Genomic DNA, 15985 nt, shown 5'->3' with positions numbered 1-15985 from the left:
GCAGAACTGGCTGGAAAATCTCAGTTTGTGTGGTTCTGCTGAGTCTGATCATACTTGAAATTGTCCAGATGTTTAATGAAGTCCAGTAAGTATTTGTAGTACCTGTTGAACAACAGGTACTACAAATACTTACTGGACTTCACTCTACTGAAAATACTTACTGGACATACTTACTCTAGCAGAATGGAAAGTTGGCAGGGTCAAGGAAGATTGTCTTTGAGAATGTTGGTCACTATTTATAGGCATTGTTCCTCATATTTTTGGCAATGAAAAAGCAGACCTAGAGATGTTTTATCATCCTCAGGACAGTGAGTACACTTGCTGTTACCTACCTGAAGGTTCAGGAACCTTTTCAGGTACGCCCTGAAGTTTCCATGCCCAGTTAGCAACTAGGTTAGGTGGAAGGAGAATGTCAGACACCAGTAGTGGAAGAGGTGACCTTTGGAAGGAATTCATAGGTGATTCTACCAGTGTCTCCAGAATCCCATTCTTCCTGCCACTCCTTGGCAGTTTGCTGATTTAATTTATAAGAGATCCAGGAGGTGGGATAAGGAAGTAAGAGGAGCAGTTTGTGCCAATTGATTGGCCTTGTCATTCCAGTTGTTATTGGAGTGGCCTTGATCCAGTAGAAGTTAATCTGCATCTCCTGTTGCAGACTAATATGGAGGTTAATTGACTCACTAATGATAGTCAAGTTAACATTCCTGCTACGGATCTGGTGAAGGGCCACCCTACTGTCAGTGATGATGTTGATGGTTCTGTTCTTTAAATAACTTTACCGAAGGAAAATCCGTGCACTACAACTTAGGAACCATGAAATAAATTTGCTAAAAAACTCCCATTAAAAAACAATTAAGCCTTAATTGAGCCTTATCAAAGGCTCATTAAAATCGCAAGAGTTGTGCTGTGAGTCCAAGAACAACAGAGCCCTGTAAATAGCATAAGACTCAGCTTGGTTGTTGGTGCAATGATTTGCAAGCCTAAAGCAGTTATGCTTGAATAACTGTTTCCTATTGTCAGCAACCACAAAGGAGTTCCCTAACGCTATTCTCTGACTTAGACTTGTCAGTGTAAATATTTAGGTTGTTTGGAATCTTGTCAGTGGTCATGTGGAACCAAGCATTTATGTTGATTGCTGGATGAAGCTCACTATGTTAGTAAGCCTTGTCTAAGCCTGTCACAGTAATGGAGTTAGCCAGTCAGCAATATGAAGAGGCAGGGGATTTTTGGGATGTAACATCCTAAGGTTGCTGAGGATAGTACCTTTTTGACCAATGTTGGTGAGGAAGAACTTCCACATCTTCTCTTTTATTTTTAGGTCAATGGGGAGACCAGTAATAGCAAGGAGAGCACTGGTGGGAGCAGTTCTATAACTCTTGGCTGTAAAGATAGTGGCCATGCGTTGAATGGATCTAAGCTTTCTCCGGATATGGATCCTATCAACTGCACGTCCCCAGATCTTACTCCCATATGTAATGGCTGGCACAATTGCCCCCAGATAGATAGTCTTTGTAGCATTAGTGTCTAAGCTACAGGTATTTCTGGATATAGACCTAAGAGAATGGCAGATTTTAACTGCCTTGTCATGTATTATTTGAAAATGATCCTTCCACGATAACCTTTGGTCCAGGGTGAGGCCAATATACTTGATAGTGTCATTGATTTTGATTTTAGTCCCTTCAATGTGAATGGAGGGCTTTTTAGCCAGTGGGTTGGCCCTGGGGATAATTATATCCTTACATTTATCAATATTTATTACCAACTTGTTCTCTTTTGTCCAATTATAAAGAGATTCGAGGATTCTGTTTATATTATCCTGCAGGACTTTCTGGTTAGCATGGGAAATGAGGAGGACTGCATCATCCACATAACCTCCATATACCAATCTTTTCTCTTAGCAAAATCAAATCAGACACGTGTAAGCAGCATTGTCAACAGATTAGCCAATTGGTTTTTTCTGTCAATGTGCTCCAATTTAAGTTCACCATTTAAAAATCTTTCACATACATAAAAGTGTTGAACCTCAATGTGTTTGGACCATTGATGAAATTCTGAATTCTTTGCTAGCTTTATAGCCCTTGCATTGTCAATATAAAGTGTTGGGAGCTGCTCTGGCATTTCAATTAATTCAGACAATAAACATTGTAGCCAAATTAATTCTTTTGTTCCTTCACTTGCTGAGATAATCTCTACCTCATTTGTGGAAGTTGCCACTACTTTTTGTAATTGGCTAGTCCATGATATAGATCCACATTTTCTGATGATTCCAGTTGTTGAATGTTTTGTCTTCTTATCACCAGCAAAATCAGAATCACTGTAGACTTTCAGTTCTTCTTCTTTATTATAAGTGATTCATCCATTCATAGTACCTTTCAAGTATCGAAATATACATTTTATCTGATTCCAATTTTGAATAGTTGGTTTCTCTGTAGCTCAAGCAGCTTTATTCACTGCAAAGGCAATATCTTGACAAGAAGCTGTTGATACATGAGACAGCCCACTGTCTCGCGATAGGGTATATCAGATGACACTGCCTCATCACGATCAATTTCTTCACAGCCAACAGTGTAATTTGTGTAATTGCACAGCTTTGTGTAATTTTCTTGACTTGTGTAATTGATCCATCTTCATATTGTTTTATTTTCATCCAAGAAAATTGTCAAGACCCATTGTCATATTAAATTCTTGTTACAGATCTCTCAAAAAACCAGCGATCTCTTTCCTGTCACTTCCAACAATTATACCATCATCTATATAAATTGCAAAGTAGAGTTGCTTTTTATTCTGGTTTTGATTTAAAAAAAAAAAAAAAAAAAAGACAAGGATCTGCAATACTGTTTTGAAAACTTTCTGTCTTCATGAATATGATAAATCATTAATAATCAATTCCTCATAGTCAATTCCTGGTACTATCATTGAAACCCTCTGGTTGTTCCAAATACACTTTCTCTTCAGTATGCCATTCAGGAAAGCTGTCTTTATGTTAAACTGTTCCAATTGCATATTCTTTGCAGCTGCTACTGCTAACAAGGTCCGAATGGTGTCATAACATACAACAGGACTAAATGTTTCCTCATGATCAATTCCTGGTTTTTGAGCAAAACCTTTTGCAACTAACCAATCTTTGAAGCAAGTGCTTCTTTCATGTTTAGTTTTCTTGTGCAGAACCCAATGATTTTTCAAAACTTGTGCATCCTTTGGACATTTGACTAACCTCCATGTATCATTTTGTTTTAGAGATTCCATTTCTTCATGAATAGTTTGCATCCATATCTCTTTCTTGTTCAATTGCAATACTTCAGAAAATGAGTTTGGGTCTCCCAGCAACAACTCCTGTCATCATTAAGAATTCATTGCTTTCCATCCAGGATGGTTTACCTTGCTGTCTCTTGCTTCTCCAGTTTTCTTTGTCAGAAGTTTCAGTATTTTGCTTTGATAAAAGTTCCATTGATTCTTCTCTTTTATCACATTTACTCGATCTTTGCTTCCTCCAGAAGAAGATGCCGTGATGAATTCTTCGGTTTTGATTTGATTTCCTCTGTTTCCTTCACCTCAGACAACAGATTGGACCAACCTGATGTCAGAAGCTGCTCTCGTGGAAAGTCAAATTCCACAGTATCATTGTGCCAATTGCAGACGACTTCTGGTTTGAATTTCACATTATGATTCATAAGCACTTTCCTTTGAGAAGGAATCCAGACTCGAAATCCATCCTTATTGTTAACATACTCAATCAACTGTCTGAAAATAGCTTTACTGTCAAACTTCAATTGAAAATTCTTGTTTATATGTATGTAGCATCCAGTGCTGAAAATTCTCAGATGATCAAATCTTCCTACTGGTCTACCATACCATAACCTATTACTTTTTATTGAAATAGCTAACTTTACACATGGACTTCACAAGAAAACGACATGGCTGACTTGCATGCAGTTTGTTTACATAAAAAAATATTAACTCTTCTGCTATGCGACAGAGGGAGCCTTGTCACATTTTTTCTTTTTATTATAATAGATATGATAGAAAATGGGTTAGAATATTTAACAAAGGGACAATGTTCATGAATAGGAGTGTAGTGACCACCCATCCCTAGTCAATGAAAACTTGCTATGCAATGTCAAAGAGATGATTTGTTCTGATAGATAGTTCACAATTTCTGATATGTGTTTACAATTTCCTGACATTTCAAGATCTTCACTGCATGAGATTGTGACTAAGCACTCGCACTTCAAAAAGTTGTGTTCGAGATGGTTGCCAAAAATGATAATTCATTCACAAAACAAAACACATTGGATCAGCATTAGAATTTTTGCAGCAGTATGAAGGGGAAGGAAATGGATTTTTGAAATTAATTGTCACTGGTGACAAAACATGGATTTGCCATGTGACACCAGAAAGCAAACAACAATCATTGCAATGTCCAGAAATAGCTTGAGTCACAGGTGGTGGAATTCTATCATCAATTTAGTTCCAAGATATGATAAGTGCCTCAATTTGCATAGTGATTATATTGAAAAGTAGATTAAGTTATGTATAATTTAATGGTAATTAAATAATTTTTGTTTCAATTGCCTACTTTTAATTAACAGCCAGATGGTACTTTGTGAATGTGCCTTGTGTATATGTATATATATATAGTGTGTAGTTTTTTTTTCTTCAGTTTTCGTTAAAATTGTTTAGAATAATTTAAACTGATTTTCAATTGAAATAAAATTGATTATTTTAAAACATTTTACTTGTTTAAATTAAAAATATTAACTTTTTCTTTAAGGTCGTGTGTGCTGAAAGTGCAGATGACGGAACTGCTGTAATTCGACAGTTAGTTCTTCCCGATGGCCAAGTCATTGGCACGTGGTCCATGTGTGGTCAAGTCGAAGGAGTGACAGAACTCGGTGACCAGTTATCACAAAATTACATGCCAAACAATGTTGTCATTGTCCAGAATCCAGATGGTACAACAACTTTGCAAGTACCCAGTGATCAGTCCATTCCACTAGAAACACTTCAAGCCCTACTGGCCATGGATCCCACTATCATAGGATCTGCACAAGAAAATGAAATTGAGAAAACACAAGTGGATGGAAAATCACAATAATATTGACTGAAAATTTTCACAAATCTCTAACATCTCCAATATTAATGTTTTTATTTGACATATGTTGGTGATGAATAAAAACTGCAAGAATTTCCATGTTGTCAAAATATGCATGGTCTAAAACTTAATAAAACCTATTTTAGGTAGAAGACAAAATTTAAAAATATCCATATTTTTGGGCATTGCAATAATACAATGGATGCTAATTCTTTCAACTGGAAAGCGAGGGATTTAATTTTATATATATGTGTGTATATGTGTATTTGCTTATGTACGCACATATGTATAAATTTGTTTCATCGTCACTGCAATTTTATTTTACAATATGGTGCATACATCAGACGTTTTCATTAATGCACCATTTGTTTCTGTTTGTCTATGTACAAATATATATTTGCACTCCCATCGGATACATGCCCACTATATAATTAGAATTCCATCATAAATGTTATTTTTCACAGAGAAAAAAATTATTGAAAATCTATGTAAAAAAATTTTTGAAACAAAATATATTTAACAGACACAAAAATGTCAATTCTACCAATATATGTCATCGTCATAAAACGGAGAACAGTATTTGTAAAAAATTCAGATGGCATTTGTACCTTTTTGTGTAATTAGTTTGTCTGCATATACATGTTCAAATAAGAGTTTGCTATAATAATCAAACATACTTAAAAATGCTTGCAGTTTTCTGTTGTTCACTTTCCTCAGGTAAAACTTCCCTAAATGTCTGTTTTTGTTTCTTTTTTTTTTCCTGAAATTCTAGATTCATTTGAATATTAACATTTATATAGACAAAAATTTTAAAATGTGTTTCATGTTTCATTATTTATATATCAGAATGTTTATCTGTAAAGTCTTCTTAATTTTTGTGAGTAAACAAAAAACACTCATTTTCATAATATAGAAAACTTCATCTATGTTTGCATTTCTATATTTCTCATTTAATAACAATGCTTCATTCATTTATTATTAATTTATAGTTTCCATTTTAATATTGATTTTGACATTAAGAGAATTTAAAAGAAAGAAAAGCGTGGACTAGTGATATTGCACTGTACACCAGAGGATGACTGTTCTCAGCGACAAACATCTATAAATTTTAAGTTTTCATCAGAGGAACCACAATAGTTATCTTACGAGTGGTCCCATGCATTCAACAATGCACGTCTGGAAGCGTGCATTGTACGTTCTTGCTTGACGGCAATAATTAACGGAAAACGATTCCGAGGAAAATCTAAACGGTCCTAAATGCATCAGTGACATTTGTATTATTTACTATTGTCCTTCTGCCATCTTGTGATTTAAAGTTATAGCCAAATATTTTTTATGTAAGAACAAACATATTCACCACACACTTGTAATAATCATCATTTACATACTGTAAAATTCCTGTGATGTCATTTCATTGTTTGCAAATTAGTAGTAATGTTATACTTGTATAATGGGATAGTTTGGTATTCCTTTAGTATTTTGTTTTCCTGTTGCTAAATTTATCATGTAATAATAAAAACAAAACTTTGTGTATATGTTTCTTGATTTTTAATTTCATTTTCTGTTTATATAATATATACATATATAAACATATATAGATAGCCAAAATGTTTATTTAGAAATTATTAAATGCATTGCTTCACATTTTCAACTTTATATTCATGAATTTCAAAATTAATTTTAAACGTTCAGCTACAAGTTAAACAAGAATAATTTTTCAATCAAAATTGTACATTTATTAAGTATATTATAGCAAATATACTGTTATTTTCATACTTTGATATAAAAACATTAAGTTGCAATGTTATTGCGTGGTAATTTTATATAAAAAAAACCTGTTAAATATAGTTTTAAGTGAAAAAAATTAAAAAATGCAGCTATAAAATCAAAAAGTACTTAAAATATTTTAAAAATTTCATCAATTATGTATTGAGTTTTTGCAATTTGTTTATAAAATTCATAATTTTGGATATTTTTAAGCTAGTTTAGAACATTGACATGCAAAATTATTTAAAATTTTTAGTTCTATCATTCATTTTTTACTAACTGGATTCTAAATAACATATTACATTAAAATATGTAATAATGAATTTTTATTTACATATAAAAACCTTTATTATCAATTAAACAGAATTCTATAGATTGAATATAGGTTTTAAATGATTAATTCAAATGTGAAGAAAATTGGTTAAACAAATTTCTTTACAAAAGAAACTGTTTTTATTGATATTCTGTCAATTAATAATAAAAAGTTGATACAGAATTATTTTATTTTAAATATTGATTAAATGTTAAATGAAGGCTGGCAGAGGTTTTGTGGCGCCTTAAGAAAAAGTTTAGTGGAGCCCCAAAACATTTGCAAAAAAGTTTTTAATTAAATTTACTTAGAAATTTGAAAGTGTGTCTGCCTCAGTCTGAGTCCCAAAAAACAGATGTCAGAGCCAGCCGTGTTAAACAATACATTGAAACCATAGCTTCTATCATACAAAAGAAGTGCTTAAATTTAAAACTATTCTTATCAAAATTGAATTTAGCATCATTTGTCTTTTATTTCCTAGAATGTTTCATTATTAAATTAATTTTTCAATTTTAAAATTATTTAACTGATAATGCCAACAGGATAATGGACTGAAAATAAATTTCATGAATAGGCAATATTTTGTGGAATAACTTAAATTTTACTGATGAAGTTACATAATTTATAAATGGATGATGATTAACAGACAATGATCCAGATGAAAATTGATGGAAGACATCAAAAAGCATTGATGATAAAAGTAGAAAATTGATAAGACTTATGGGAATTGTTCAGCATGAATGTGGTTCATGAAGAGGAAAATTCAGATATAGAAATGTTATCTAGGGATATAATATTTAAAATTGGATATCTGTATCTTGAAATAATCAAACTTTTGATGTTTGTGATATAAAAATGAAACTAAATGTGATAATACCACTAAAGAAAGTGATTTTATTATAGAAAATATTACTTAGAAAAAATTTAGATTTCATATGATAAAAGATTTTATGAAAATTGGAAGTTGAAAGGAATTTTGTTTCTTTCATAGAGAAATAATTGAAGAAATTTTAATCTAAAAAAGTAGAGATAGAGAAATATTTCAATATAAATAAATAACCAAGTATGTGATGATAAACATATAATTTTAAATAAAGTAGCTTTAATAATTTAGAATTTTAAAATTTAACGAATTATTTGAAACTAATATTGATTATGAAACAGTTTAGTTTAAAAATATTTTGTATAATTAAAAGAAAATCAAACAGAATAAAGAACTACTTATTTTCTAGAAAAATAACTCAACTGAATTTAGTAAGAAAATAAATGATTTTCTCTCTGCCACTTCTTAATCTAAAATAAAAAAGATTTCTATTCATTCACTATTATCAATACTAAGGAAAGTAATATGAGGATCATCATGCTCTGGTTTTCTAGTTTTCATTTGAAAGATGGCAGAATGGGTTGCAGAAGAAGGTAGAAATAGGCAATTTTGAGACATGAAACTATCCAAATCCCATGTGATAGATGGTGTCATCTAAAAGCTACTCTGGCACCAGCTTTAAATAAAAATTTAAAAAATTACAATTGAATGTACACATTACAAATATAAACCCATTGAAAATAATTTTTTCTTTACATATATAATTTCAATATCCATTTTTTAATTGTATTTTCCATTGATTTGGTGATGTTTATAATTTTTATTTAATCTAATTCTCTAGTAAATGTTAATGTATAAAAATATCAATGAATAATACAGTCGACCCCCTATAACACTGTTGATTATTCCGTTTTATATGAATTCCATGTTGTACGAGTCACAGATTTTACAAATACGTGTGCCGGGCTATGAATGGCTCACATATTTGTAAAATCTAAGTGACTCATACAACATGGAATTCATATAAAACGGAATAATCAACAGTGTTATAGGGGGGGTCAACTGTACAGTAATATCAATCAGTCACTATTTGTTTTTCTTACTGTATTTCTATTATATAATCATTACTGTTTTATCTCATTTTTCTATTTGTTCAAGAGGTCATATACATTATAATTAAAATATACTATATAAAGTTAATATGTAGTATTATAATTGTATTAGACAAGAGTGAATATGTAGATAAGTTGCAGAAGAAGGTAGAAATAGAATAAAAGTCTAAGCTACTCTTGTGCGTGCCAAAATCATTTATGGATATTTTAATGAATGGCTCCACAGCATGAAATGATGTATTTATAAGGTTGTGGCTATTTATACATACTGACTGTATGTTCCTATATTGCAGCCAGATACTGACTGTATGCACTATTATTACAATTAATATTTTGATAATAACTACACAATTATAAATAAATATAGTTTTATTTATTAAAGTTCAGTTACAATGTTGTTCAATAAAGTAATCAATAAACTATGAAGTGTCATTAAATCAATGAAATATAGGTAATGAAATTTAAAGTAGATTGGTAGGTATACCAATAAAGTAAAATAAATATATTATTTTTTATTCTGTATTTTTTTTTTGTAAAAAGTGGTCTGCTTAGTCTTTCTCTTCGGACGTCCTTGGATTTAATTTTAGTTTTGAATTTTAAGTTTTTATTTGATTGATTTGAACAGGGCTCGTTATTAGACCGAATTTGTTCTTCAGGTTCTGGTTCAATTGTAAGCCCACTACTCCCATGTTCAAAAAGAAAAATTCCATTTCTTGCATTGCTTTCTATTACTTTTAATTCCTCTACATATTTATTGAAGGCTTGCGTTCCATAATTAGACAAAATATCTGCAATATTTTTAGTTATCACCAGTGCCATATTAAATTTTTCCCTATCCAATAATTTGTTGGNGTTCAATAATGTAATCAATAAACTATGAAGTATCATTAAATCAGTGAAATATAGGTAATGAAATTTAAAGTAGATTGGTAGGTATACTAATAAAGTAATTGAGCAATTGTAGCGTTTGAAATTTTTAATTTTGTTGGTAAAAGTCAAGTTCAAATAAAAACAACCAATCGGGTATTACGTTTTGTCACGCACTTGTGTAAGAAATACGTGGCTTATTAGTATATTTTTATTTTGTTTTCTACTTTCATTGAGTTATTACTGTACTCCTTAAATTAAAATGTTTGGCAGAAATTTTCCATGTAAAATTGGAAATTTAGAAAACAATGTTAGTTTGAATGTGGCCCACCAATGGCCGAAGCCACTGAACACGGGCAGTTGGTCGCAACGGGCTGGGTGTGTAGAGTTTTCCGTGTCTAATACCTAAATAAAAGCCAGTTTTCCGTAAAAGTACTTCCAGGAGGCACTGTCTCCATCTCCTTGGTAGATCGCTCAAGTGTTCCTTACCTTAAATTATCAATCCACTCCAATCGTAGTTTGAGTGTGTTAAACAACTACTGCATGTAAATAATGATCTTTAAAATATATTACGTCAACCGGAAAGTAATGTCATTTCTGCACATGTCAACACTTGTTTATCATTTATCAGCTCATTACGTTCTTCAAAGCCGTGCGAAAGACATTTTAATGTTAAAGTGACTTGTTTACTTGTAAATAATTAAATCTTAAATTTTTTTTTTTTTGCAATTTTGGGTGAAATGGCCAGCCAAATACCAGAAGAGGTACAGTACCTATCCGGCATTGTATGCTTTTTGAGTTTCACAAGGGTAGTAATGCAACAATTGCTACCAAAAACATTTGCGATGTTTATCCAAGTGCATTAGATGTTCGTAAATGCCAAAGGTGGTTTTCTAAGTTCAGATGCGGTAATTTTGATCTTTCCGACTCATCAGGAAGACCAACAACTTTAGACAATGATGTGTTAACGGCGGAAGTGGAAGCAAATCCGTGTCAGACAATCAAGGAACTGTCAAACACTCTTAACCAACCTTGCTCTACCATCCAAGAACATTTGCAGCAGATTGGTATAAAGTATGCAGAGCAGGTGTTTGGGTCCCGCATAATATGTCCGAAGAAAACAAAGCTAACCGATCCACCATATGCAACTTATTGCTTCAGCGGCACAATACAGAAGCGTTTTTTGATCGTTTGATCACTGGAGATGAAAAGTGGGTCCTCTATGATAATCCAAAACTCAAAAGGCAGTGGTTCTCTCCGAATGAATCTCCACAAAGTACTACTAAGCCAGGTTTACATCCCAAAAAAGGCGCTTTTGTGTGTTTGGTGGAGTATTCGCAGAATCATTCATTTTGAAGTGCTGAAACCTGGACAAACTGTGAATGCAGACCTTTACTGTGAACAATTTGATCGAGTAAATCAATCTTTAATTGAAAAGTATCCAGTGATTGTCAACAGAAAAGGTGTTATTCTTTAACACGATAATGCAAGATCGCACTGTGCAAGACAAACCCTGGAAAAAATTAATGAATTTGGGTGGGAGGTACTGCCTCACCCACCATATCGCCCGACATTGCACCATCGGATTTCCATTTATTCCGATCGCTACAACACTTTCTATGTAACAAAACATTTGAAAATTTCGATGATATCCGAAATGCAATCTCCAGATATTTTACTCAAAAATCAATTGATTTTTATCGATCCGGCATTGAAAATTTGCACACTATATGGCAAAAGGTTGTTGATAACGAGGATGATTACATCATTAATTAAAAATAAAAACAAGTTAAAAATTTATTTGTTTGATTTTAATGTAAAAAAAACAACATTACTTTCCGGCCCCCCTAATACTTAACACTACTCAGTAGTGTTGCAGTGGAACATGTTTTTCCTTGGGACAAATTTAACACCTAAATGCAGAATGACAGACGAAATTTGAAAAACCTAAATTGTGTGACCGGTTAAAAAACAAAACAAACGTGTTAAATAACAGTTGTTTTCATTTCATTATTGTTATTATTATTTTAATTCAGTCTAATGTTTTGTTTTCGTAATTACTTGTAAAAACATCTTTTATTACGTAATGCACTTAAGAAAAATGATTGAAAAGTATTTGTTATGAGAACTTCACCATTAACACATCATTATAATGTTATAAATATTAAATTACGTTAGACTAAATACGTAAACTTACCATATTTATTTTGTATACATCGAATCTGATTACTTGTTTAGTCTTTGGTGCAACTCCTGCATAGTAGTGTTTCTTTATACAATATGACCATTGCCTAAAATTTTATACTGAAAATGTTTTTTAATGATTGAAAATAAACTTACATATTTTACTGACTTGATAGGAACGTTAACATTATATAAATAAAAACATAAAAACAGTAGGCCTATATGTTTTATTCTTACAAACGTGAGATTGCTACATAGTCAGCTATGTATTAAGGTAGTAAATAATCAATGGTATTATACGGATTGTTTTAAAAGTAATATTGTTGGACCAATTTACAAAAAGGATTTTAAAAAAAAAACTACTGTGAGTTATCGACGTAGTAACTTTATTTTGGTAATCAGTTAAATCTGTGATAGAATATTTTGTGATAAATCCAATGTATTTCTATACGTATAATCCAATATATTTCTATTACATAATATAGTTGTCTGTATATACAGCGGATTCTCTCGTATTCGAACTAATAGAGTGGGAGTGAACCGGATATCAGAAAAATCCGGATAAAAGAGTAATAGTTTTAAAATAAGACTAACATATATGCCTACTGCATGCATGAAAAATATTTATTTTCACTTTGACGCCTATTTTTGACAATTACAGTTAATTTTGAAAGTATTGTGTTAAAGTTGTTTGTTTTGTTATTCTCGATTCGCTGACAGACTGCTACATCACGGCAATGCCTGGTCATTATCGGTGATCGAAAATGTATCTTACCAAAGGCGACATTACAGACTAAAGAATTTTTTTTTAAGGTTTGGGCCGGAATTTCAGCGAAGGGAGCAACGAAATCCATTTTTGTGGAACCTGGAGTAAAAGTATCATCAAAATACTACATCGAGAAGGTTCTTCGTCCTTTTTTTAAGGTCATATGCCAAGACACTGCGACTTTGCATCTGGTGACTTTCACATACGGCAAAGTCTACAATTGATTCCTACAGGAAAGAAAAATTGCATTTATCAAACTCTCACAATTGTTGCCAAACAGTCCTGATGCTGCTTCCTGTAATTATTACTTTTGGGGCTACTTGAAACAAAGTGTAAGGAAATGAAATGTGCGCGCATTAAATAGATTAAAATGTGCCATTCGTGAAGAAATTACTAAAGTCCCCCCCAGAGATGATAAATTGAGCTCTGAGGGCTTGATCACGTAGAGTAAGGAATTATGTATTATACAAAAGATGAACACATTGAGAAACACAATTAAATGTAAGATTTATAGCAAAATAAAAGTGTTTACGTTGATTCTTTTATAGACCTGTACATTTAAAAAAATTACTGTTGTTATTTGTTTCGATGTCGTTGTCGGAATCAGGATCTTAACTGCCGTTTTCAATTCGAGTTTTTCTAATTACCCTTTGGTTAAACATCTGTCAGCCAAACTCGCTCTGTAAATTTCGCATTTCTCAGTTATGGATGACAGCGTTGGAGAGCGTACTTTTGCAAGAATTTTAGCATCCTCCCATTTAACAACCGAACCATCCGCTTGCGCCATTTTGGATAATGCTGTTGCACACTTGTTTTTTGCGACATCATATCGGTGCTCCTTAATCCTCACCCCAAGGTTTCTATTAGTGACCCCTACATAGTCCTTATCGATTCCCAACTGGTCATTTTTGTAGGGAATTGCATATACTCCTGCCTGTTCATTATCATCAATTCTTTCTTTGTCATTCCTAACCAACTATGTAGGGGTCACTAATAGAAACCTTGGGGTGAGGATTAAGGAGCACCGATACGATGTCGCAAAAAACAAGTGTGCAACAGCATTATCCAAAATGGCGCAAGCGGATGGTTCGGTTGTTAAATGGGAGGATGCTAAAATTCTTGCAAAAGTACGCTCTCCAACGCTGTCATCCATAACTGAGAAATGCGAAATTTACAGAGCGAGTTTGGCTGACAGATGTTTAACCAAAGGGTAATTAGAAAAACTCGAATTGAAAACGGCAGTTAAGATCCTGATTCCGACAACGACATCGAAACAAATAACAACAGTAATTTTTTTAAATGTACAGGTCTATAAAAGAATCAACGTAAACACTTTTATTTTGCTATAAATCTTACATTTAATTGTGTTTCTCAATGTGTTCATCTTTTGTATAATACATAATTCCTTACTCTACGTGATCAAGCCCTCAGAGCTCAATTTATCATCTCTGGGGGGGACTTTAGTAATTTCTTCACGAATGGCACATTTTAATCTATTTAATGCGCGCACATTTCATTTCCTTACACTTTGTTTCAAGTAGCCCCAAAAGTAATAATTACAGGAAGCAGCATCAGGACTGTTTGGCAACAATTGTGAGAGTTTGATAAATGCAATTTTTCTTTCCTGTAGGAATCAATTGTAGACTTTGCCGTATGTGAAAGTCACCAGATGCAAAGTCGCAGTGTCTTGGCATATGACCTTAAAAAAAGGACGAAGAACCTTCTCGATGTAGTATTTTGATGATACTTTTACTCCAGGTTCCACAAAAATGGATTTCGTTGCTCCCTTCGCTGAAATTCCGGCCCAAACCTTAAAAAAAAATTCTTTAGTCTGTAATGTCGCCTTTGGTAAGATACATTTTCGATCACCGATAATGACCAGGCATTGCCGTNGTCTACTAGAAATCCGAAAGATGCAACAAAGCTTATAGAGTCAAGGATCGTTGATCAAACGTTACCGCAACTCCCGGCAGGAATGTCCGGAATTAATAGTTAAACAAACATTAGGAATTATGTTATGCAACAATCCCATGAAATCATTTTTCGATATTTGGGAGTGGAAAAAACTAAAGATCGGGAGTTGAGATTGTTTATCGGGCTAAATGTTATAAGAAGATCGAGAAGTAGAATTTCCCATCTCTTTGTAGATGCAGAAAATAAGCAATATAAACGTTGCAATATCCCAAAAAAATTTTTACAATATATACTGCTGGAAGCAGCATCACAAATTAATAAATTAAAAGAGTGTGATAGGCAAGGCACATATATTGCGTGAGGGTTTAGAGCAATTATTCTAGATTGTACAGTACACCTTTATATTTCCCTTTCATGTTGCTACCGTTGTCGTATCCCTGCCCTCTACAATTCATAATATCTAAATCAAGCTCACTTAATGTTTTCAATAGAGTTTTTGCTAGTCCTTCTGCAGTCACATCAGTTGCTTCAATAAACTTTATAAATGACTCATTTATAATTAATCTTTTCTCTTCAAAATTTACATACCTAATAATAATTGAAGTTTGTTCCTTATGGGAAATATCAGGAGTACAATCCATTTGGATACTATAGTATGTGGCTGCTTTTATATCGTCTTTAATTTTGTTAAAGACTTCATCTCCTAACGCAGAAATAATTTGTTCTTGTGATCTATGTGCTAAATGATGCACAGTTCTGTTTATATGATACATTAGAACAGAGTCGTATTTACTTAAAACTACGACTAGATGAAAATATACATATAAACTTATATGGCCGACGGCCACAGTATTATTTTCATTTCTTAACGCGGGCTATATGGTATTGAGATTTTTTTTCAAAGTCGAATTTAGGTGGGGATCCTCGGGAGTTTCCCGAATGAAATAACAAAAACTGAACATTCGCATCACCGAGAATTAGTTTGAAGATTGTCGAAATTCAGAGATTACAATAATAATGTTTACGATAAAATGTACTTTTCGTCATACTGACAACGATAGGAATATTGTCGAGTTTTCTTGTGCATTCTTGACAATGTTAGGGCCCCCTCAATCGCGGGGCCCCGGTGCACAGCATCCGCCGCACCCCC

General features: G+C 32.7%; 1 protein-coding gene across 3 annotated transcripts in view; it reads left to right on the top strand.

Moving 5' to 3' along the window:
- Nucleotides 1-6639, top strand: part of LOC111630978 — a 56484-nt gene extending 49845 nt beyond the window's left edge. For all 3 annotated transcript variants that reach the window (XM_023375153.1, XM_023375151.1, XM_023375152.1), the window contains one exon: nt 4772-6639. In XM_023375153.1, coding sequence (XP_023230921.1) covers nt 4772-5095 — 324 coding nt within the window. In that variant the 3' untranslated portion in view covers nt 5096-6639. The remainder of the gene's footprint in view (nt 1-4771) is intronic.
- Nucleotides 6640-15985: the final 9346 nt, after the last annotated feature.

Source organism: Centruroides sculpturatus, unplaced genomic scaffold (genome assembly GCF_000671375.1).
Source record: "Centruroides sculpturatus isolate CEXI.00-Female unplaced genomic scaffold, Cexi_2.0 scaffold593, whole genome shotgun sequence".
In the NCBI taxonomy this organism is placed as follows: Eukaryota; Metazoa; Arthropoda; class Arachnida; order Scorpiones; family Buthidae; genus Centruroides; species Centruroides sculpturatus.
This window is presented reverse-complemented; position numbering and strand designations above follow the sequence as displayed.